This window comes from Primulina huaijiensis, chromosome 13, assembly GCF_012295235.1.
Source record: "Primulina huaijiensis isolate GDHJ02 chromosome 13, ASM1229523v2, whole genome shotgun sequence".
Classification (NCBI taxonomy): Eukaryota; Viridiplantae; Streptophyta; class Magnoliopsida; order Lamiales; family Gesneriaceae; genus Primulina; species Primulina huaijiensis.
The window spans coordinates 11033761-11059463 of NC_133318.1; the positions used below are offsets into that span (position 1 = coordinate 11033761).

At 34.5% G+C, this 25703-nt stretch overlaps 1 protein-coding gene across 1 annotated transcript; it reads right to left on the reverse strand.

Moving 5' to 3' along the window:
- Window positions 1-15972: 15972 nt before the first annotated feature.
- On the reverse strand, window positions 15973-18538 carry LOC140990984 (calcium uniporter protein 5, mitochondrial-like). The gene is made up of 2 exons (XM_073460883.1): window positions 17741-18538; window positions 15973-16806 (listed from the first exon to the last, which is right to left on the reverse strand). The coding sequence occupies exons 1-2, from the start codon at window positions 18170-18172 to the stop codon at window positions 16321-16323; spliced, it is 918 nt and encodes a 305-aa protein (XP_073316984.1). The 5' UTR covers window positions 18173-18538; the 3' UTR covers window positions 15973-16320.
- Between the last annotated feature and the right edge of the window lie 7165 nt (window positions 18539-25703).

Genomic DNA, 25703 nt, shown 5'->3' on the forward strand with positions numbered 1-25703 from the left:
AAAATCCTGATTTTAAATCAAAAGAAGAAATACTTTTTCTTTAAATAATCTATTTAATAGATCTCTTTTATTTGGTAATGGATGTTTTATCCATTTTAATGCTTTATTAAATAGTTTATAATTAATAACAAGTCTTGGAGCTCCTCTTTCTATTTCAGCTGCATTTTCTACATAAAATGCGGGACAACTCCAACGACTATTACTTGGTCTGATCAATTCTTTTTTAAGAAGACTATCAATTTCTTCCTTACAATAATTTAAAAGTCTAGGGCCCATAGCAATAGGCCTGGCTTTTTTAAGAATCTTATTTTCATTAAAATCGTCAGTGTAAGGCAAACATACCTGATGTTTTTTTTCTATTCCAAAAAACATTAGGAACATCAACACAAATTTCTTTAGATATATTTTTTGAAATAACTTTTATTTTTTCTTGAATTTTATCAGAATTTATTTTTTCTTTAATTTTTTTAAAAAAAATTTCATCTTTTAATGAAGTAACAAAATTTTCTTTATTAGTTACTATTTTTTTTTTGAAATATTAATAGATTTTGATACTGGAATAGTAGTGAAGGAAAAAAATAAATCATTTCCTTTAATATTGGTATATAAAACTTTTTTATTTAATTTTATTAATAAGAAATAACATTTGAAAAAAAGGTGTTCCTAATATAACTGGAGTAAAAATATTTTTAATAAGAATAAAAGTAGTATTAAGCAACCTCTTATAGTTAATTACAAATTGTCTGATGTGGCAATCTTGTTGAAGAAATTCTTCAATTAAGTTTTATTCTTGTAATATATATCTTATTCTTTTATCTTATAAAGAAGAAAGTAGCTCTACCTAGGAGAAATCCTTAAGTCGGGTTCCGTAAAGCCTGTAAAGCCAAAGGGTAAGGTAGGAATAAAACCTTGACATTATCTACTTAATTCTTGAATGGATAAAATGATACGATCTTTTACTAAGAATAAATCTTCAAGTAATATTAAGAACAAAGAATTAATTATTTCCAAAAATTTCGAAAAAAATATTCAAAACTGGAAATTACCAGTAGCTTCCAATATGAAGATTTATAGATCTATTGGATTTAATTTTAAATCCGATTATATAATAAAAACAATTGAAGAAGCAATTCCTCTAAAAGGAGGATATGATTCATTTAGCTTATTATCTCAAAGACTTGTTGATATTCACAAGAAATCTTATAAATTTATGCATCTGGGTATAATTCAAGTAGGTTTAAAATNCTATTGGATTTAATTTTAAATCCGATTATGTAATAAAAACAATTGAAGAAGCAATTCCTCTAAAAGGAGGATATGATTCATTTAGCTTATTATCTCAAAGACTTGTTGATATTCACAAGCAATCTTATAAATTTATGCATCTAGGTATAATTCAAGTAGGTTTAAAACCTCTTACTAGATTAGGTTTAAATACTTCGGCCTTAATTATTGTACGAGATCAAAGGCATAATAAATTTGAAGATTCCTTATTAGGAATAATAGAGTCCTCATTATGCGAAGGACCAGTACATTTTAGTTGTTTTCTTAATTTTCCAATCTCTCTTTCTGATCCAAATATCATGAAAGCACTTATTTGAATATAAAAACTGAAGGCTTTGATATGATAGATGGAACATAAAACGTTGTTCTATTATATAGAATTTGTTATAAAGTTATGAATTCAACCATTTCTAATTTTAGAATTAATACTAATCAAATTAGTTCAAAAAGAAGAAAAACTACTCTTTTTATAACCGATATTAATAAAAGTAATATTATGATTCCTAAAACAATTAATTGGAGTCAAGTTACTCTGCCAGACATCTGGAAAATGGAGAATATTGCTCCTTCTCTTAAAGAAGATTCTAGAAAACTAGAAAGTATAGTTCAATATGTTGACGGTGATGTTGAAATAAAATTCTCATCCCAACGACATTTACGAATTAAAATTCCTGAAGAAAGTAGAAGTTCTACTTCTTCTATATCTGATTTTGAAAAAATTAGTATATCTTGTCTTCAAAAGACTAATGATAATATATCTCAACCTGAATACAAGGTTGATCTTCCTGAATCTAGTACTTCTCGATTTCAAAGAAGTTATTCTGTTAATAATAGAAATTCTAATTCCCCTACTTTTTCTAATATGGGATATAATGTTATGGTTATTAATAATAATAATAATCTTATTCAGAAAAGTTTAGATAAGATTAAAAATCTAAATAAAAATAAATGGTTTTTAAGTCGTTTAAACGAAAAACAACAAACTCTATATTCTTTAAGATATACAGAATGGGTTGAAGAAACTAAATTAAATTTAAATTTTTTCAAATGGATGGAAAACTTATATTTTCCAGCAAGAAATAAAATATTTCCAAATTTTACAGATGAGTCTTTTATAAATACTCTTGAATCTACATATGAATTATATGTTCATGAAACTGGAGAAGAATCTTTTGAAATTCATCCTCCATTTACAATTTTACAAATTAAAAAGGGTAATAAAGAGATATACGCTGCTCCTATAAAATCTGAATTAGGAAATGGTAATTTTGACCATATAATTCAGCAAAATAATTTTACCAATCTTACTTTACATTATTTAAGAAATCAAACTACTATGATAGAAGAGATTTTATCAAAATCTAAACAAGAAACTTCTAGTGGTGAAAGTTAAAAAATTTTAATGATAAAACCTCCTCCTAATCTTAAAAGAGAAAAATTTCTTTTAAATTCCAAAAAAGATGAGGATTTTATGGAAGGTCTAATAGAAAGATTGCAAAAAATCAATATAAAAGAAAAGGGTTCTATCTCTGTTATTACCAAAGCTGAACAACTTGAAAATTTTTCAAGTTCGTCAGAAGATGAAATGCAAATTAATAAAATGCATAAAGTGTCAATTGTAAAACCTTTTTATAAAAAAGCAACACCTATTGATCTTCAAATTGAAGAAAAGAAAGATTATGTTCAGTTTAATGGTGAAGCCATTACTGAATGGAATATAGATGGTAAATCTGAATATCAGATAAAAACTGTGATTAAACAAATGTTAATATACTCCTCTGCTGCCAAAATAAAAAGTAATAATGACAGGCAAATTGCTCAAGCTATTATTACTTGTTTTACGGGCCAACTTCAAGGTTGGTGGGATTTTTATCTTTCAAAAGATGCAAAGAATAAAATTATTAACTCCTCTATATCTGATCTTAATGGAAGAGAAGAGTCAGATGCGATGAATACACTTATTTATACTATTCTATCTAATTTTATTGGAGCTAATGAGCTACAATTTGATAGATCTCAGGAACAATTAATGAACTTAAGATGTCCAACAATATCTGAATTCAGACGGTATAAAGATGTTTTTATGACGAAAGTTTTAACCAGAAATGATTTCAATGCAAATTTTTAGAAAGAAAAATTTATTTCTGGACTTCCAGTTTTTTTCGCAGAAAAAGTTAAAAACAGATTAAAATCTAAATCTCCAACAAACTCTATAGATTTGAGTTTACTTACTTATGGAGATTTATCCGCAGAAATAACTGCAGAAGGAATAAATCTTTGCAATGATCTCAAGTTAAAAAGACAACTTGATATGCAAAAAGAAGAAAACCGAAATATTATTGGTGATTTTTGTGAACAAATTGGTTTTCAGTCAATACAATATCCTAAAAGGGATAAGAAAAGAAAAAGATTTCCTTTTAAAAAGAAAAAACATTATATAAAAGATAAAAATAAATCTAAAATATATTTTAAGAAAAGATCTAAACTAACCTTAAAGGCTTTCGAGAAACAAAGCTCACGGCTTGCTGCTTAAAGCTGAAGAATTGAAGATTTAACCATAATAAGGTTGTTGGTTGTAGTAAACTGCTAATAGTTGTTCTATTCTAGTGGTATTTATTTTGAACATTTTTTATTTTCTAAAGAATTGTTTATTTGATTTAGTAAATATATTTTATTTTTCTACAATTAGACTTTCAAATTTAAATCATATATATGAGGGAGATATTGTTATTATGTGTTTAAATTAAAATATTATTTTTTTGAATTTAGGGTCCTGGGCCAGCCACAATTCGAACAACACCAGCAACCACTCGAAGCTCCCACACGAGAACGCATATGCACGCGTGGGGTGTCTCGCTTGTTCTTGCTGTCATGGAACGTTCCAGTGGTCATTTGATTGACCATGGCATGATCTAGACATCAAGAGGTATGGTGTGAACCATGGCTATGGGCCAAGAGCCAGCCAAGATCCACACCAACACCATAAAGCCGAAGTTACACGTGCCAAAAATGAAGGAGATCGAAGGGGCTGTTCTTATTTTATTTGAAAACCGATGCAACCATGGACCAAGCCTTGAAAGGCTGACTTGGTCTTGTTTTAGACATAACAAGGAGATGTTCTAACCATGGCTATAGCCCCTAGGGCAGCCAAGATCAGAAACATCACCCTTGACAGCAAACTGACAATCGAAACTCGATATGACACTAGAGGGGTGTCGCTGTCGTTTCTCAATTCCAACATGCATGGAGCTTGAACTAATGGACCAACATGTTCTTGACACACCCTAGTACGTGCCTAGGTGCATCCTTGGGAGCCTAGGGTCGAGCCAACCACCTGAAACAACACAATCATGGAACTCGTGAAGGCACAAAGGAAACCATAAAATTCTATACATAATTTTCGAAAGGTGTTGCTGAAATTTTCTGTTCTTGCTTCATAAACTCATGATCATGAAATGTTTAAAATCATATTATGGCTTGATTGAAGATTGAAAGAAAAATATAGACATGACTGGAAATCATTTGAAAGGAAAACGAATTAATACGACGATACGGCGCGACGGGGACGGAGTTGTTTCACTTTCTTGTTTTTCTTTCTTGTTTTCTCCCTAGCAAATCTCGATTTTCTCTACTGAAAATGCTCTGAATTTTCGAAAATGGGGAAGGAGAGGATGGCTAGGAATGAGGGGAAAGTTTGCAAGATAAAAGGGAGAAATGAATCTTGCTATCTTCCTAGTTTGTGAGATAAGGAATGATTTGATATCAAAAGATTTTTTAGGGATAATTAAGGGTGCACATGGTCAAATTTTTGGTCTAGGAACAAGGAGAAAATTGCTTATTTATTTAATTGTTGGTGATTTAAAAGTGGGGGAAATTATCTACCTAGAAAAGATTAAGGAAAGATAACAAGGAATGAGTTGTCAAACCAATTTAAATCTTTCCAAGGAGAGGATGACCGAATTTTTTGTGGTAAATGGGGATGGAATATTGCTAGATAAACAAGGTAGAAATATTGCTTAAATGTTAGTTAGTGGTGAATAAAATTTAGGGGATTATCTAATAAGAAAAAGATTAGGAAAGAATCAAAGGAATGGGTTGTCAAATATTTTTAAGTCTAGAAGGGAGGGGGCCGATTTATCTAGTTAAATGAGGTAGGTAAATTGCTTAATTATTAATTATTGAAGATTTAAATTTGAAGGAATTATCTATGCCAAGAAGGGATAAATAAAGATACCCAAAATTGTGAGTTGACAAATTTAATTCCTACAAAATGAAATGGCCGAAAATTATAATAAAATGGAAGGGAAAATATTTCTTAAATCTTGTATTTTAATTCTTTAGAGTTTATCTACCCATTAAATAATTTAGTGAATTAATAAATTAATTAAGGGATAACATTATCTTGCATGCATGACTGAATCTATAAATTAAATTACTAACATGTTAAATTGAAATTTTTTAATTAAAATAAGTCTAGATTAACTTATCTCAATTGGTCACATATTTTAATTTAGGCTTTTAAATTAATTATTGGACATAAAAAAACTTATTTATTACTTATATCAAATTAATTAAATAAATCCTTAAACATTCTTTTACATTAAATAAATTATTATTTGTCTTAAATTAAATTTAGAAATATTTTCTTATCATTAAATTTTATCTTAAAACTCCAATTCCGGTCCGGCCTCGCTTATTTAATTGAAAAGGTACTAAGCTCATGCGATTAAAAATGAATAATCATGACTAAACAACTTTAAAATACCTTAAATAATAAAGAAATCATTTTTTTTAATTTAAAACACTAGAAATTATGCATGGTTCATACGTAGTCTGATCTAACGGGTTCTACAACCAACTGTAGTGCCTCAGATTCAACGACTGTCCTCACTGTACCAAGACGAGTCTTTCCAGCGTGCTTATGTCCTTACTCACACGCACCCTAGGAAACTTCACAGGAGGTCACCCATCCCAGAATTGCCTCAAGTGAAGCACGCTTAACTTTGGAGTTCTTATGTGATGATCTACCGAAAAGAAGATGCACCTTCGTGGTATGAGTAGTACATATCAAATCTTTTAAGCCCTCTTCAACTGTACATTCCATTACATTGAACAGTCTCGGAATCCCTCTCCTTCTGGTGTAAGATCGGTTCATTCATGTTCCCTCCGCCTAGAAGCCTGCCAGGAGCCGCTCATTGTCCGTGCAACCTCATGGCACAGGCGATCACCCCCCGCCATCTTCGGCCCCGGGCCTCACATGCCCACCAACTTCCGCTTGGTTCGTCCCCGAACCAACACCGTACTAGGAGAGGTCAGCTCTGATACCAACTGTAGAGGCCCGTGTTTCGTACTTGAAAATTTACGGAATAAAAAAAAATTTCTCTTTAATTAAATAAAAAGCCTCATTCATAAAATAAACTGATAAAAATGGTTCAACGTTTAAAGTAGCAGCGGAAGTAAATATTTGTTTTAAAGTAACAACTAAAATAATTTCAACAAAATAAAAACTGAGTTTGGAATAAAAATAGTAAGTGCTGAAAAATGAGGTCCTCGGGTTCCTACTACTGCCGACCCACGATGGCTCACTGGTCCCCGCCCTCGGTCTCGACCTCATCAGTGCCTACAACAATCAAGTCTAGTGAGTCTAAAGACTCAACATGCATATATCGTAAATAACAAGTACATATATCATAAAATTTCATGCCATGTAAAGATATTATGTCGTAAAATGTAACGTGGAAATATCGTGTTATAAAGCGTATCATGAAAATCGTGTCATGAATAATTATAAATACGTGCATAACTGAACTGAAAATCGTAAATGAAATGTTTGTTCCGTAGAGCCCTGTTATGAAATAGCATGTAATAATTTTCTGTTGAGATTATGTTCTACGCAAGTGGCCTAGAACTGAACTAAATCGCCTGATCAGACTAAACCACAGTATACTGGGCGGTAGAGATCATCACAGCCCTTGGACTGGATATACGTACCAATAAACGAACATGAACCGGTTAGTGACCACCGGGTGAGGTAATAATCCCATGATAAGCTGCAATCCCATGATAGTGAGGTGGCCACAAGCAATATCGCATAAATCTCAAAAATGAATATTTTATATTTTTATGCACGTAATATAATTAAATAACATAATTAAACATCCTGTATTAATTTACCAAATGGGTTGGATCGTTCTCAGGCTCGCCGCGCCCTAATTCTAACATGAAAAATATGCAAATGATTTAACTTGACCAAAACTTCGTAATTGAACCCAAAAACGAGACAATTACGCTCAACGACTTAGTATTTAACCATGACTCCGTGTCAACTCGAACCATCATTTAGTCATGATTAAATTACACCTAAAATGATGAAATAATGCTCCTAAAGTTGTACAAGTCGAAATTTTGGTGAATGGAGGCCAAAACATGAAACGCTCTTTCGAGAATCATTTTGGCACATTGCACCGTAAATTCTCGTACGATCTCTAAACTTGACCGAATCACAAACGGCCAAAAACATGACCTTTCTAACTTGATGAGGTACTGTTCAGTCCAAGGCCATAGGCTAAAATCCAACCAAGAACTCGAAACACCCTCTGAAACCGCAGGTACAGTTGCTGTCAAAATACAGCAGCTGTTGGTGCGTTTCCTTGCGTCGTTTTCGGGACTATTGGCCATTGGGGCTTGAACCACCGACCAGAGACTCTTACCAACATCCCAAGGTGTAGTTTGAACCATGGCTAAGGGTCCTAGACCAGCCACAATTCGAACAACATCAGCAACCACTCGAAGCTCTCAACCGAGAACGCATATGCACGCGTGGGGTGTCTCGCTTGTTCTTGCTGTCACGGACCATTCTAGTGGTCATTTGAATGACCATGACATGATCTAGACATCAAGAGGTATGGTGTGAACCATGGCTAAGGGCAAAGAGCCAACCAAGATCTACACCAACACCATAAAGCCGAAGTTACACGTGCCAAAAATGAAGGAGAACGAAGGGGATGTTCTTATTTTATTTGAAAACCGATGCAACCATGGACCAAGCCTTGAAAGGCTGACTTGGTCTCGTTTTAGACATAACAAGGAGATGTTCTAACCATGGTTATAACCCCTAGGGCAGCCAAGATCAGAAACATCACCCTTGACAGCAAACTGAAAATCGAAACTCGATATGACACTAGAGGGGTGTCGCTGTCGTTTCTCAATTCCAACATGCATGGGGCTTGAACTAATGGACCAACATGGTCTTGACACACCCTAGTACGTGCCTAGGTGCAGCCTTGGGAGCCTAGGGTTGAGCCAACCACCTGAAACAACACAAACATGGAACCCGTGAAGGCACAAAGGAAACCATAAAATTCTGTACATAATTTTCGAAAGGTGTTGCTGAAATTTTATGTTCTTGCTTCATAAACTCATGATCATGAAATGTTTAAAATCGTATTATGGCTTGATTGAAGATTGAAAGAAAAATATAGACATGACTGGAAATCATTTAAAAGGAAAACGAATTAATACGACGATACGGCGTGACGAAGACGGAGTTGTTTCACTTTCTTGTTTTTCTTTCTTGTTTTCTCCCTAGCAAATCTCGATTTTCTCTACTGAAAATGCTCTGAATTTTCGAAAATGGGGAGGGAGAGGATGGCTAGGAATGAGGGGAAAGTTTGCAAGATAAAAGGGAGAAATGAATCTTGCTATCTTCCTAGTTTGTGAGATAAGGAATGATTTGATATCAAAAGATTTTTTAGGGATAATTAAGGGTGCACATGGTCAAATTTTTGTTCTAGGAACAAGGAGAAAATTGCTTATTTATTTAATTGTTGGTGATTTAAAAGTAGGGGAAATTATCTACCTAGAAAAGATTAAGGAAAGATAACAAGGAATGAGTTGTCAAACCAATTTAAATCTTTCCAAGGAGAGGATGACCGAATTTTTTGTGGTAAATGGGGATGGAATATTGCTAGATAAACAAGGTAGAAATATTGCTTAAATGTGAGTTAGTGGTGAATAAAATTTAGGGGATTATCTAATAAGAAAAGGATTAGGAAAGAATCAAAGGAATGAGTTGTCAAATATTTTTAAGTCTAGAAGGGAGGGGGCCGATTTTTATCTAGTTAAATGAAGTAGGAAAATTGCTTAATTATTAATTATTGAAGATTTAAATTTGAAGGAATTATCTATGCCAACAAGGGATAAAGAAAGATACCCAAAATTGTGAGTTGACAAATTTAATTCCTACAAAATGAAATGGCCGAAAATTATAATAAAATGGAAAGGAAAATATTTCTTAAATCTTGTATTTTAATTCTTTAGAGTTTTATCTACCCATTAAATAGTTTAGTGAATTAATAAATTAATTAAGGGATAACATTATCTTGCATGCATGACTAAATCTATAAATTAAATTACTAACATGTTAAATTGAAATTTTTTAATTAAAATAAGTCTAGATTAACTTATCTCAATTGGTTACATATTTTAATTTAGGCTTTTAAATTAATTATTTGACATAAAAAACTTATTTACTACTTATCTCAAATTAATTAAATAAATCCTTAAACCTTCTTTTACATTAAATAAATTATTATTTGTCTTAAATTAAATTTAGGAATATTTTATTATCATTAAATTTTATCTTAAAACTCCAACTCCGGTCCGGCCTCGCTTATTTAATTGAAAAGATAAAACTAAGCTCATGCGATAAAAAATGAATAATCATGACTAAACAATTTTAAAATGCCTTAAATAATAAAGAAATCATTTTTTTTAAAATTTAAAACACTAGAAATTATGCATGGTTTATATGTAGTCTGATCTAACGGGTTCTACAGATGTAATTGGTTGTGACTGACGATGTATATGTATACAATGACATGACATATGATGAGCTGAGGCCAAGGCTCAGTGCACGGATAATGCTGTCGCTGTTGTCACCTCGCCGGGTCTCACTGTTTTATAGATGGATCCATCGAATAGAGCTGATACGAAAGTCACAACTAATGAACTGAATTCAATTAAAAGAAAATGTATACGTTTATGATAACATGAGATGACTAATTTAACACGTATATGCTGATACGATGATACATTCTATAATTATTACCATGTTTTGAAAGGACACGTTTACGTATACGATTTTTACTGCAGACACGAAATATATGTTGATTATGCTATTTTTCACTATTGTGTGTTACGTATATGTACTTGTTAGTACTGGTACAGGTGCGTTGAGTCTTTAGACTCACTAGGCGTGTGTGTTGTAGGTGAGCTTGATGCTGAGGAGACTGGAGGTGCTGAATTCTGAGTAGGCAGCTCTGGTGCTGTGACATGACCCGAGTACCGCATTATGATTTACGAGTTTTGAGAGCATACGATCATTTTCCTACGTTGATGATTTTAAGATTTTTATACGTTTATGTTTACATATGATTTTGGACGAGTTTGGTTATTTTAAACTGCGCTATTTTTACTGTCAAATATTTAAGATCATTTTTAAATCTTATATTTTTCTGTAGAGCGCATGCAAGCGAAATGTTTAAATGATATTTCGAAAATCCGAGCTTTAAAAAAAAAAATATATATATATATATATATATATATACTTTTTAAAACTAGTTGACGTTACAACTTGTTAGGGAAAATCCATAAACCACATAATCTATCATGTTAAATCATTAAGAATTTGACTGAAAACTTGAGCGAAAGCGTAACTAAAGTCATAATACTGAATTCTTTAGAACGTGTCTTGATCTTCCAGATCTACGTCTTCTTTTCTTTGAGAGAATCATTTAGTTTTCTCTTCTGAACTATTTTCTTAATATTAGAGAGAATAGATAACGTGATGTCGCGTGATTTAGAGACCTTGACCCATATATAGATAATGTCAATCATTATCTTCTGATGTTTCTGTTTTAGCCTAGCATAAAAACAAAAATTACAGTTATATCTCTACACATTAAATTCTCATAACCTATTAGATATATTAAAGCACAATAACCAAAACTTTAACTGATCACTTTAATTTTGGGTTTCGTTTAATAGATAACCCACAACACATAATTATTTATATATAAGTCCATATAAATAAAATTGATCCAACAAATAGTGGTTTCCGACATGGAGGCCAAATAAAATATGGAATATGAGAATCAATTTTTTTAGAACCCACCTCTTGCATCTGGACTCTATTAACTCCTTGTTAGAAAGAATGGTAAATTGAGATAACGGTGGGGGCATTTTGGTCAGCACATCTTAAAATATAAAATAAATTATAAGCATTAACCTTGTATCAAACAATATATATTTTAAATTACGATAATAATCATCCATATCTTATTTTTTTTTTTTTACAATTCTCTCATCAATAATTCAATTATCATATTCAACAAACCAAGCGGTAATTAAATCCCCTCCATCAACAAGAACAAAACCATACAATAGCTGCTTCCAATCGGATGTCCGAGTTCGTGTAATAAAGAAGTACTTGACCAATGATTATGTAGAACCCGAAAGTCAGATTACGTATAAGCCATACATAATTGTTACTATTTAAATTAAGAATGAAATTTTAATTAAATATATGAAGTGTTTAAGTCATTTTAAATAATTTTAAATCATGATTATTTATTTTAAAAAAAAGTAGATGTTTAGTTTTATCTTTTCAGGATAAATACGCGAGGCCGGACCGGAGTTTGGAGATTAGTAATAAGATTAATAATAAGAAAAATATTCCTAAATTTAAATTAAGTCAAGGAATAATTTAATTTATAGAAAAAGAATGTTTTAGGATTTATTAAATTAATTAGAGATAAGGAGTTAAATAAGTTCTTTTGAATCAACATTTAATTAAAGCTTAAATTAAAATATGTAAACAAATGTGGATAAATTAATTTAGGTATAATATATTCAAGAAATTAAACATAGCATTTAAATACTTAAATAATAAACCATGCAATGTCATGCAAGAGCTTATTCTAAATTAATGTGGTAATTCATTAAAATGTATAATGAGTATTTAAAAACCTTAAGAATTTAAAATACAAGAATTTAACAATATTTTACCATGCACAAATTAGTAACCTTCGGTCAAGCCAATTCAAAGGGTAGTAACTTTTCTTTTTTTAAAGCACCTCTAATGGGGCTACATGATATATTCATTTCTTTAATCTTTTAATTCACTAATTAGGATAATCCTAACACCATAATTCACCTTAATTCTTCTTCAACACATTAGCCTAGCAAAATAATGTGTACATGCAACAAGAATAAGAACAAGAACCTCGGCCAGCTAGGGAATGAAACATTTCAAATTCTCATTCAAAGCTTTCACTTGTAACCTTCCACCTTAATGCATATTATTACACCTTTAACACCCCTAATAACACTCATATTCATTGTCTAGCAAAACCACACTCTCACCTTTGAAAAATATCAGAAATTGACTACTGAAAACGTGAATAACAGCAAGAATAAGAGCAAGGGATCGGCAGCAAAAGGGAATCATAATGTATTTCAAAATCCATTCCTTGTAACTCCTAACTAAATGCATATTATGACCCCTTAACACCTCTTATATCATTCACTTTTATCCCTTACATCTCCTACAACCATAAGCTTCGAAACATATCAGAAATAGCAGCTTAGAAACGTGAGAACAGCAGCAGAAAATAAGAAGAGAATCCAACTCCGACTTCACCGCTTGTCTTCGTCGTATCGGTATGTTTTTGTGTCAAAACAAATTTCAGGCATGTACATGTTGTTTCTTTGCTCTTCAATCAAGTCCTATAAATATTTTTAAACATTATATGTTCAAGATTTATGAGGTAAAAACGAAATATTGACAGCAACTACACAAAATTTTCTGCACAGAATTTTTGAGATCTTCTTTGTGTCTCACGGTTTTGGCTTGTTTGTGGTTCAGGAGGTTGGCTCGTTTTCCAGGCACCCAAGGCTGCTTATAGGCATGATTTAGAGTATGTTAGGGTGTTATTGGTTCGTTGATTTGAGTCCATACAATTCGAATAAAGGCATGACAGCAACTAATTTCCATTAGCTACAGAATTTGGTTCAAGATTCTGTCATGTGGGTGTTGAGGGTGAGTGTTCGAATCCTAGCAGTCATAGGGGATGTAGCCATGGTTTGAACCCTCCCTTATCATGTCTAATACGTGACCAAGGGGTCCTTTCAAGTTTTGGTTCATGGTTCCCTCCAAAATTTTAAGCAACAACACAAGAACATATTTCGGTTTTTTCATTTCCTGTGTGAGTGTGTTTCGGTTTTGGGGTGTAGATTGGATTATGATTGGCTCCTAGCCCGTAGCCATGGTTCATACAACACTCCATCATGTCTAGACCAAGCCATGGTCGATCAAATGGCCCTTGGAATGAGACAAGACAGTAAAACATTTCAATACAAAACACTGCACAACAAGGAGTGTTCTCGGCTAGCATGTTGCATTGTCCTAGGTGTTGGCTCGGTTTGTGGTTGGCTTTTAGCCCTTAGCCATGGTCCAAGTCATGCCTTAGGATGTTGGTAAGGGTTTCTGAGTGGTGGCTCAAGCCAATGTCCAATTATTTCAGAGATATACTTCACGCACACACAACAGCAACCGTTGTAATTTTCTGTTCTTGACAGCAACTTTAGGTTGCGGTTTTCGTGATGGTTTGAGTTCTTGGTTGGCTTTTAGCCCATGGACTTGGACTGGACACTACCTTAATGAGTTAGAAAAATTGTGTTTTTGGCCGTTTGTGATTTGGTCGAGTTTAGAGGTCGTACGAGATTTGACGGTGAAAGGTGCCAAAATGACTCTCGAAAGAATGTTTTATGTTTTTGAATTCCTTTCGCCTATTTTCATGTTTTACAGTTATTATGCATATTTTTCAATATATTTGGGGTATTTTTAATCATGGTTAAATGTCGGTTTAATGATTGGTTCAGTTTGGTACGAAGCCATGATTGGTCCTAATCGTCTCGTTTTTTGATTCGGTTGTCAAGTTTAAATCAAGATAATATTATTTTCATGTGTCACATAATAGAGTTAAATCGCAGCAAGCCTAGAAACGATCTAACTCATCCGGTAAAAATAAGGTTATAGTTATATTACGTGCATAAAAATATAAAATGTTTATTTTTGATATATATGCGATATGTCTTGTGGCCACCTTACGCTTATGGGTTTGGAAGTCGGTAGGCGCAACCGAGGACCTCTCCACCCGGTGACTTACGACCGGTTTATGATTATGTATGGGTATGGACATCCAGTTCAAGGGCTGTGATTGATCTCTACCGCCCAGTATAATGTGGTTTAGTCTGATGAGGAGCTTACGTTATGTTATGGGCCACTTGCTTAGAAACATTATCTCTACCAGAAAATTATGATATGTTATGGTAGAGCTCTATTGAGCAACGCTTTTACGTATGATTTTCAGATATGCACGTAGTTATAATTATTCATGATACGATTTTTACCGTACGCTTTACGATACTTTATTTTTATGTTGCATGCGATTTTATGATATATTTACTTGTTATTCACGATATATACATGTTTAGTTTATGCACCTTTTACCGTTCAAACTCGATTTTAATATGTTGGGTTATTTTTAAATTGTTGTTTGAAATACAATGTTGACTTCCGCTGTTATTTTAAAGTTGAAATTATTTACATGTTTATTTTGAAGCAAGTTATTTATTTATGTAGAAAAATTTTAATAATTCCGCAAAAATATGAATACGAAATACGGGCCTTTACAGTTGGTATCAGAGCCGACCTCTCTTGGTACGGTGTGGTTCGGGGACGAACCAAGCGGAAGCTGATGGGCATGTGAGGCCCGGGGCCGAAGAGGGCGGGGGGTGATCGCCGGTGCCATCAGTTGCACGGACAATGAGCGGCTCCTGGCAGGCTTCTAGGTGGAGGGAACATGAATGAACCGATCCCACACCGGAATGAGAGGGATTCCGAGACTGTTCAATGTAATGGACTGTACAGTTGAAGAGGGCTTAAAAGATTTGATTCGTACTACTCATATCACGAAGGTGCATCTTCTTTTCGGTAGCTCATCACATAAGAACTCTAAAGTTAAGCGTGCTTGACTTGGGGCAATTCTGGGATGGGTGACCTCCTGGGAAGTTTCCCAGGATGCGTGTGAGTGAGGACATAAACACGCTGGAAAGACTCGTCTTGGTACAGTGAGGACAGTCGTCGAATCTGGGACGTTACAGATTACATATTTGATTCTCCATACCAACACTTTCTCAAACAATTCTATCACACAATACTTGTTCAATACGATAACTTGGATAGATTGATTTGCAACCTAAGGTCAATAAATATTTGAAAATTACATTTTTGTTTCTGTTATGATGAATTTTCATATTACGGTGAATTTTCATTTTTAGTTCTATAACTTATATGTTTTTTTTTTTCCATTTTTGGTTCTTTTTTTATTCGAGTTCATCATCTCTTCTGATAAAAAAAAATGAAAATACATACAAATTAAAGGACTAACAATGAAAAAATATAAAAGTTAGGGACTAAAAATAAAAATTCACCGAAACAGAACCAAAAATAAAAAAATATATGCAATTTTCATAACTAAAAAGTAAATTCACAGTTAACAAGGCTAAAATAGAAAAGTGCAAATTACAATATTAAAAATGTAATTTACCCATAAATATAGAAGTCTACATAGTTATCATGACGGGTGGTGTGATCTGCTTGTGCAATGAAACTGAAGTAAAACATGGCCAATTTGATGATATGAATTCGTAATATACTAAAATAATATAGGTGACATCGGTATCTCAGATACAAAATTATGTTATAGCAAATGGTAAGAAGCGTAGGAAAGAACAACCGTATGGTTTACCTTTCAAATTTTCATTTCTACTAGAAAGAAGGGGGAAAAAAGAAAACTTTACCTGAGGCGGCCAGCAAGAACTTTGGCATATAACCTCAGAAAATTAGGAGATATAAGTCAAATCCAAATAAATCATTTATAAGCTGAAAGAAAACAGGTTATTTCTGCAATATTAGTGACCGTGTAACAGGTCATCAGGTTCTACTTCCACACCGGTTCTCCTCTTGATCGATGCACATGAATCCACATTCAATTTGCATTTGTTCTGCAATTCCATAAACCTATGAATATCAAACTTTTGCTTCTTGATCAGCTTCCTCTGTCTTGAGAGGAAGAGCCTTTTAAGCAGATCTTGGTAACTAGGATCTCTTGAAGTGACCAAAAAGTAAGCATAGCCTATGACAATCCCAGTCGTCGTCGTAAAAAATGCAATAGGTTCCATCACATCCCAAGAAAATTCCCAGAACGTAAGACGGAAGAATAGTCCGACCTGCACCACAGCAAGCCCCAATCCAGTCCACAAGATGCGGCGGACTTGCTTGTGAGCAAGCATATCGATTTCTTCCTTCTTCTCCTGGAGATTCTTGAGCTCATCCTTACATGGGTCATCCTCGGGTAGAAGAGCAAGGGGAACCGCTCTCCTAACGAGATCAACTACCTAAATGTAAAACGATAGAAAGAGAAGTGAGGCGTATTCTCGATCATAAATTTGAAATGTAAGAACATTCGAAACAAAACTACTTTAACACAATTCAACTACATCATGTTTTCATTTCTATGAATCATGGAAAGCGTTGCATTGTTTCTTGGTGTTAAATACCTAAAGAACACCCTCTTACTAACTCATAATCACCACCTTTTCACATTGTAATTACATATTTTAAGTTTATCTAGATGAAAGGCTTTCTTATCTAGCATTTTCCAAATTCAAAACGAAACAAAACAATGGTTGAACATAAGCTCCATTTTTGCACGCGTTCAAAATCTATTTCCCAATCAGTATTCAGTAGCATTAACTTTCACCCACGAATAACAAAACATATACAAAGTTATTCTTAGCCAACCAAATCACATAGCCAAAGCATCGAACAGAATATTTATCCTCTTACATCAGAAACACAAGATCAATCAATCTTTGCACAAAAAAAATTTAAAAACTGTCTTGCGAACAATCTATGAATTGGAGGGTTCCTTAACCCCCAACTCCAGGTGCACATATCATGAAAGTAAAATCAAGCTTGCCTCAAAACAACAGAGTGACACTTTCTTTGCAATTTTGGAAAGAAAGAAACAAACAGATTTTTTAATGAACACAGGGGTTTCAAATATCTATGAGAAATTCTATTGGAAATTTATCTAAGTAATGACAATCCATCTTGAACTACAATCTATTTTATGTCACAGACTAGGCATCCAATTGGATGTTATTTTATATTTTCTGTCAGAGAATAAATCCTTAAGTCTGTTTTTTTTTTTAATTTATTGACGAGATTTATTTCATCAAAAATATATAGAATCTGAATCAAACTATAAGAAGTAAAACATAACACCCAAATCCACATTTGAGTTAACGCAAAAAGGAGTTTTGAAACCTTGTCGGGATGAAGATACACTTTGTCTCGGAACAGCAAAACTACGCCGGCCTCATCCAGTACCCGAGCAAATGCGGCGGCTTCCGTCTCCGACTTTGCGACACCTAAGCTCTCACAGACATTCAAGAGGTCTTCGTAGGAGATCACCTCTTTCTCCTCCCTTCCAAGCTTCTCTTTCAAATCCCCAACATTCACCAGCCTCATCAGCCTCTTCGCCTCCGCAAATGTCATCGTATTTTCATTAGCGCCGCCGCTGTTCGGGTTCCCACCTCCGATCACGGCCGAGCTGCAGAAGCGATGAAATGATGAACCCATTAACCTGGTGAAATGACTGGTGAAACGGCAAGCGGGTCCCCGTCGGGAGCAACAAAAAGCTGAGGTAAATGCCTGTTTGAACAGATTCCCTCCGGCATTCCTCCACATGTTTGACATCGCCGCGAGATTCCCTTTTTGTTTAATCACTTTCTGTGTGGATATTTCTAGTGTCTTAATAGCTAGATTATGTCATCGGCCATTAATGGATGAAAAAAGAAAAGCACAGAAGAAAACGGTAGAATGGATCTGAAGGAAGAACAATGCGCGAAAGAAGAGGAAATAACGTTGGATTTTGAAGACCGTTTCACATGCAGAAGTCGAGGAAAGAGACAAGGAAAAGGCGTGGGAGGGGCCAGCAAGAAAGAACAAGAAGAGGAGACGATTGAATAGTAGATGAGCTGAGGTATGGGCTGGGCGGCTACCGTGTGCGCGTACGTACCTTGTCACCCGTAGGGTTTCGGTATTCTCATGGGTGAAGTGAAGTGAGCTGAACTGAACTGAATTTTTTCACATAAAACATTTTTGAACTATTAATTTCTGTTAGAGTAGATGTCCTGTAAGCCAACTGTTGGCTAAAGAATTTATTGACTCAAGTGTAATAAACAATCTTTACTTTAATATAATTTACTTTTTAATGGTTTCGTTATACTTTATCTGTATACTCATGCAAGCAGCATACTCATGCAAACAGCATAGATAAAATCCTTGATTTTGCTTTAATACAAATGAATCGTAATTCGATGTTGAAACTCATTTGTAAACACTGCATATTCTAAATTCGTTCCTAGTCGATTCAACCACCTAAAACATGGATAAAGGTCGTTTGAGCTCGAGACTAGCATCTGTGATGTTATGTACCGCGTTTCTTGGTAAGCGCATAGAGATGTCCAAACATGCAGATGGGTAGTCATATGATGATTATACCGAACAACCCTCCCTCGGACTTTCCAAGTGGTTATCATTCATCGAGATGATAAGTCCGTGGTTATGATTGTACACCATTAGTCCTTACGACCCGGGACAACACTGAGGCTCTATATGCTGGGGCTGTGCTTTGACTCGTTTACCGGCTCCAGGAGAGTCATCAGGTGGCGAGGTTGGGTATAGTTACGACACATATAGGCGCCAGTGCATTGTAGTCGGGGATTCACCGCTCACCTACGGGTGTGGATATTCTATGTGGTCTGATGTAATAATAGTGCATGGAATCTCTGACCAGAGTATGAGATATACGTTAGAGAAAGAGTTCTCCAATAGTACACGTGATGCCACTATTATATTTATCACATAGTTATCGAATTAATATGCAACCCTCGATGAACCAATTGTTGCAGATTCGATCGGGATATATGAGATGAAAGGACAGTACTATACGTTAATCATAATCGACTGGTTCTTGTAGGCACTATCAGTGATACCTAGGGGATCATGGGGCGATGCTACTAGACGCTCTTACCATGATCCGATGGGTGCAATCAGAAATGAGTTCTGACATTCTCGATCAAAGTGTTGATTAAAAGAATAGGGCTAACTAGGGTAAGCTCGAATAAGAATAAATGTTATTCTGAATCACAAGGAGTTGTGAACCCACGACTAGCTGTATCCCTGAACCATTGAGGGTCAAACAAGCACTAGATCGTTTGTTCCCGTTGAGAGAATAAATTCAAGGAGTTGAATTTATATTATGATATAGTAAATTCAAGGAGTTGAATTTATGATAATTAAATTATGAGATAGTAAATTCAAGAAGTTGAATTTATGAAATTTGAAGAGAATAAATTCAAGGAGTTGAATTTATAAAATTTGATAATTTAATTTATTAAACTCAAATGTTGAGTTTATTAAATATTAAATTTTGGAGGTAATAAATTCAAGGAGTTGAATTTATAATTTAAATTTTAAATTCAAATGTTGAATTTATGATGGATTTAATTTATTAAGCTCAAAAGTTGAGTTTATTAAATATTAAATTTTGGATGTAATAAATTCAAAGAGTTGAATTTATAATTTAAATATTAAATTCTAATGTTGAATTTATAAGGGATTTAAATTAAAAGTAATGGGTATATGTATAATGGACTTGTAGGAGTACAAGACCAACATACATATTAAGGTTCTTAATTGGACTTTAAAAGATTAATTAATTAATTAAACTAGTTGGACTAGAATAATTAATTGATTAAGCTCATTAAGTATTTAATTTTATTAATGGGCCCTAAGCTTATATATATGTGTATTAGGCTCAAGGTTAAACACAATTCATTCACAATTTTTCGAAAATCCTCCTCCTTCTCTCCACAAAATTTTGGCCACTTCCTTTTAAAGGAGAAGTTTGAGCCGTCTCTCGTTTTCAATCTCCAACGTAAAAACTTCTTCTAATTTTTCTAGTGCAAATTAGAAGAGGAACAAATCATTTAGTCGTGGACCTGATTTGAAGAATAAAGAAAGGAGTTTTCGAAGAAAGTTCGTAGGGATTCATCAAGAGCTATATCCGCCTAAACCGGATTAGTTGGAGCTCAGTGATTTAATTCACCAAAGGTATAAAATTCCAACGTCCTATGAATGTTTAATTATAAAACAATACGAGTGCCTAAAACAAATATATTTTAATTGGAAAAATAAAATAAAAAATTTAAAACTTCCGCTGCGTTTGGGCGTGTAGAAAACCGAGATCCAAGAGTGGTATCAGAGCCAGGTTTTTTCTGAATCGTATGATTTTGATATTAAATAATTTGTTTATAACCACACAAGAAAATTTTTCAGAAAATTGTAGCACCATAAAATCAATTTTTTTTCAAGAAATCAAAAAAAAAAATTTGATTATGCCCGGAACTGTTCCGGGCAGTCCGTGCGCGGCTTTCGTGCAGCGCGCGCGCGGCGTCGGACGCCAGCGCGTAGCGCGGCGTCCGCCTGCACAGCGCGCCCACCAGTGCCCGATACGATCGGGCAGCCGGCGGGCAGCTGCCCGGGAATGTCTCGGGAACCGTTCTGGATATTGGGCCTGAATTGTTTGGGCCTAGGGTGCAATTTTCTGATTTTTTAAAATTTTTGGGCAAAAATTGATATTTTCGAAAATTGGTTCAATTTTTCTTTTGGAAAATTAATTTTTTGAAAATTAATAATTTTCTTGTAAAATAAATAATTAGAATATGATTTTAATTATTTATGGTAAAAATAAGTTTTTACAAGAAATCAATTGTTATTGATTTAATTGAAAATTAAATAAAGGTGTTTATTTAATTTATTAAATTCTTTGATAATTGTGGTGGTTAGTGATAAAATTATTAGATATATGATTTATCAGTTAATTAAATTTGTTTAATTAATTGATGTTAATATTTGATATTAAATGCATGAATGATGATCGAGAGCCTTGACCAATGTGTTAGGTGTATGTTAGGATATTTTACTGTTTTATTCATTTTGTTAATATTTGATATTATTAAAGTGGGACTGGTTTATGACCCGTTCCCACCCCCATGAGATGTATCCCTTATGTGCCATGGCTATTTAAATGTAATTATTAGAAATAGTGGGAGATCAAGACTGGAAGATGGTGGACCCGATGCACAAGATGAAGACATGTAAAATATTGGAAGCTCTTGTAATAGTTGCATTTGCATCCCTGCATTTACCTAGGTTTTGGACCTGGATCCATGTCTGGCTCACATGGATCTAATAGTGTTGGCGATCGATCATCCTTATTATTGTTGAATGCCATATTATGATATATATGCGATATATAGTAGTATACATGTATGTATATTATTAGATAATATAGTTGAATGAATCCGGTAAACATACAAACTCGTGGCACGCGATTTTAAAATTAAAATGATGAGACAATTTTAAAATTAAAATCCCTCATTTTGAATATGATTCAAAATTTATATCAAACCGTAAAAGTAAAAATTAAAAGAGTTTAATTTTTCCTTGCCTTCCATCAACCGTGGTTGCATGTTGATCGCTACCCGCGGACAGTGTCTGGCTCATATTATTGGAGAGGCCTGGACGCCGGAAAGCTGTGACTTCCACCGGACATATGATGTGAATTGAGTGGAACTCCCATGACTTCGGCTCATATTATTCGGAGAACTCATGGCGACCGTCTACTACAATTCAATATTGATGGGTCGGTTTGACACGCGAAAATAAACGGCGTCATATTATTGGGTCCTTATTAAAAGTGAGGCAAAACACGCGGAGGTTGCATATGGATGCAATTGGATTCTACCTTTTAGAAATTATAATTGGCTGATATTATTCTGGATTATAATTGGCTGATTGGACTCTACGTGCCCACTAAGGAAATACGATTTCCCTTTTTCATCAGAGGGTGGTGGAAATGTCAAAATAGTGGGAGGGAATTTATAAAATAAAAATCCATATTTTATATCTTAAATTATTTTAAAATAATCAGCAACAATTATTCTGTTTCCATATTAGTATATTTTCGATTTCGTCACGTAATACATTTTTGTTATTAACAAGCTAACCAAACCAAACTTTCAAGACTGGTTGAGAAATTGTTCTGAATTCGGAGAAAATGCATACACACTAATGTCAGTCCCGTTGAACTGACAAAGCATGCAAATGGTAAGACCATAGTATGCAAGCTAAAGTGTAACATGCTCGCTTTTATGTCAAATGAACTGTAGGGACAGTTTGAGGAAATGTTGAATGCTGTTGACATTCGAATGCACTTGCAAGAGTTGCATGGTGCATGAAACTCATATGATGATGCACACCATTTTCAAGGAGCTCATGACTACACGTATGCAAGATGGAGCTTTGGCCCATGAACGTGGTGTACGTATGACTGGGCTTATTGAGAATGTGGTGGGCCTGGATTATGTGATTCCTAACGAGTTACTAGATAACATCAATTTGTTGTTTCTCTCTTCCTTATTTGACGGGATTATGGTGAACTTCAATTTGAATAAGATAGATGATAGCTTTGAAGAGCTAGTCAATACGCTAAAGAATTATGAGATCAACATAAAATAAAAAAAATATTGTTTTTCTAATGGGCCTCTCGTCAGACGAAAAATAGCCCACAAAGTAAGGGAAAGAAATGTTCTGTCTCTCAGAAGAATAACAAACCCAATAAGACGCAAACTCTAAAGGACACTTAAAGGGCCTACAAAGCTCGATAAGTCAGAACATATTTATTTCACTGCAAGAAGTCTGGACATAAGAAATTATATACGTCAGAAATGTTCTGAAAATGATAAGTGAATGTCCAAGTAAACATGATTTCAACAACAACCAGTTTCCCAACAACCAGTAGTTGAAGTACAAGCTCTTAGAAGGTCTGATAGGGTTATTAGACCACCTGCTAGACATACGCTTCTTCATGAACGAAACCATGATGAGTCTTGTGTTGGATGTTATCCAATGAACTTCAAAGAAGCAATATCTTATACTGATTCATCCAAATGGCTTGAAGCCATGCAGTCTGAGATGGACTCTATGTATTCAAACCAAGTCTAGATATTAGTGGATCTACCTAAGGGAATCGTTCCCCATAGGATGCAAATGGATCTACAAAAGAAAGCTTTCGGCGGATGGGAAGGTATTGACCTTCAAAGCAAGACTGGTTGCAACAGGTTATACTCAAAGGCAAGGAGTTGACTATGAGGAAACTTTTTCACAAGTTGTTATGTTTAAGTCCATTAGAATACTACTAGCCATAACAGCATTGTATGACTATGAGATATGACAAATGAATGTAAAGACTGCATTTTTCAATGGAGACATCAAAGAATAAATTTATATGTCTCAACCTGAGTGATACACATCAGTAGGTAGTGAACATAGGGTATGCAAACTTCAGAGATCTATATATGGTCTCAAGCAGGCGTCAAGGAGTTGGAACCTCAGATTTGATAGCACAATCAAAGAGTTTGGTTTTGCTAAGAATCCCGAGGAACCATGTGTGTACAAGAAAGTTAGTGGGAGTGCAGTGACATTCCTTATACTTTATGTTGATGACATCCTACTCATTGGGAATGATGTAGGATTACTGCAATCAACTAAAGTATGGTTAGCAAGTAAATTATCCATGAAATACATGGGTGAAGCATCCTATGTATTGGGAATACAAATCTATAGAGATAGATCAAAAAAGATGTCGGGGCTCACCCAAGCCACTTATATCGATACCATTATAAAGAGATTCTCTATGGAAGAGTCCAAGAGAGGATACTTATCAATGTGTCATGGTATTACTCTATCTAAAGCTATGTGGATGAAGAGATAGAGATGATAACACGTATTCCATATGCATCAGCCATTGGTAGTATCATGTATGCTATGATATCAACACGTCTCGATGTTGCTTATGCCCTGATTGCTACAAGCAGATATCAGGCGAACCCTGGTCCAATGCATAGGAAGGCCGTGAAAGATATTTTTAAGTACTTGAGAAGGACTAAGAATTTGTTCATGGTCAATGGGGGTGGAGAATTGAAATTGGAAGGCTACACTGATTCTAGCTTCCAATGTGACGTAGATGATTCGAAATCTACCTCTGGTTTTGTATTCATGCTTAATGGTGCGGCTGTCTCTTGGAAGAGTTTTAAGCAAGACACCGTTGCGGATTCCACCACTGAAGCTGAGTACATTGCTGCATCTGCTGCAGCCAATGAGGCAGTTTGGATGAGGAATTTTGTCCAAAAGTTGGGCGTTATTCCTAGTGGAGTTGATCGAATCCCGTTGTACTGCGACAACACTGGTGCTATTGCACAAGCAAAGGAGCCAAGGTCTCAACAGCGATCCAAACATGTACTGAGAAAGTTCCACATCACACGAGAGATTGTGGGAAGAGGAGATATATCGGTTGAAAGAGTCTCATCTGCAGATAATGTTGTTGATCTACTTACAAAGCCCTTGCCAGGACCATTGTTTGAAAAGCATCGCGAAACAATGGGATTAAAGTTTATGGGTAGTTGGCTCTAGGGCAAGTAGGAGATTGTTAGAGTAGATGCGCTGTAAGCCAACTGTTGGCTGGGGAATTTATTGACTCAAGTGTAATAAACAATCTTTATTTTAATATAATTTACTTTTTAACGGTTTCGTTATACTTTATCTGTATACCCATGCAAGTAGCATAGATAAAGTTCTTGATTATGCTTTAATACAAATGAATCGTAATTCGATGTTGAAACTCATTTGTAAACACTGCATATTCTAAATTCGTTCCTAGTCAATTCAGCCGCCTAAAACAGGGATAAAGGTTGCTTGAGCTCGAGACTAGCATCTGATATGTACCACGTTTCTTGGTAAGGGCATAGAGATGTCCAAACATGCAGATGGGTAGTCATATGATGATTATACCGAACAACCATCCCTCGGACTTTCCAAGTGGTTATCATTCATCGAGATGATAAGTCCATGGTTATGATTGTACACCATTAGTCCTTAAGACCCGGGACAACACTGAGGCTCTATATGCTAGGGCTGTGCTTTGACTCGTTTACCGGCTCCAGGAGAGTCATCAGGTGGCGAGGTTGGGTATAGTTGCGACACATATAGGAGCCAGTACATTGTAGTCGGGGATTCACCGCTCACCTACGGATGTGGATATCCTATGTGGTATGATGTAATAATAGTACATGGAATCTCTGGCCAGAGTATGAGATGTACG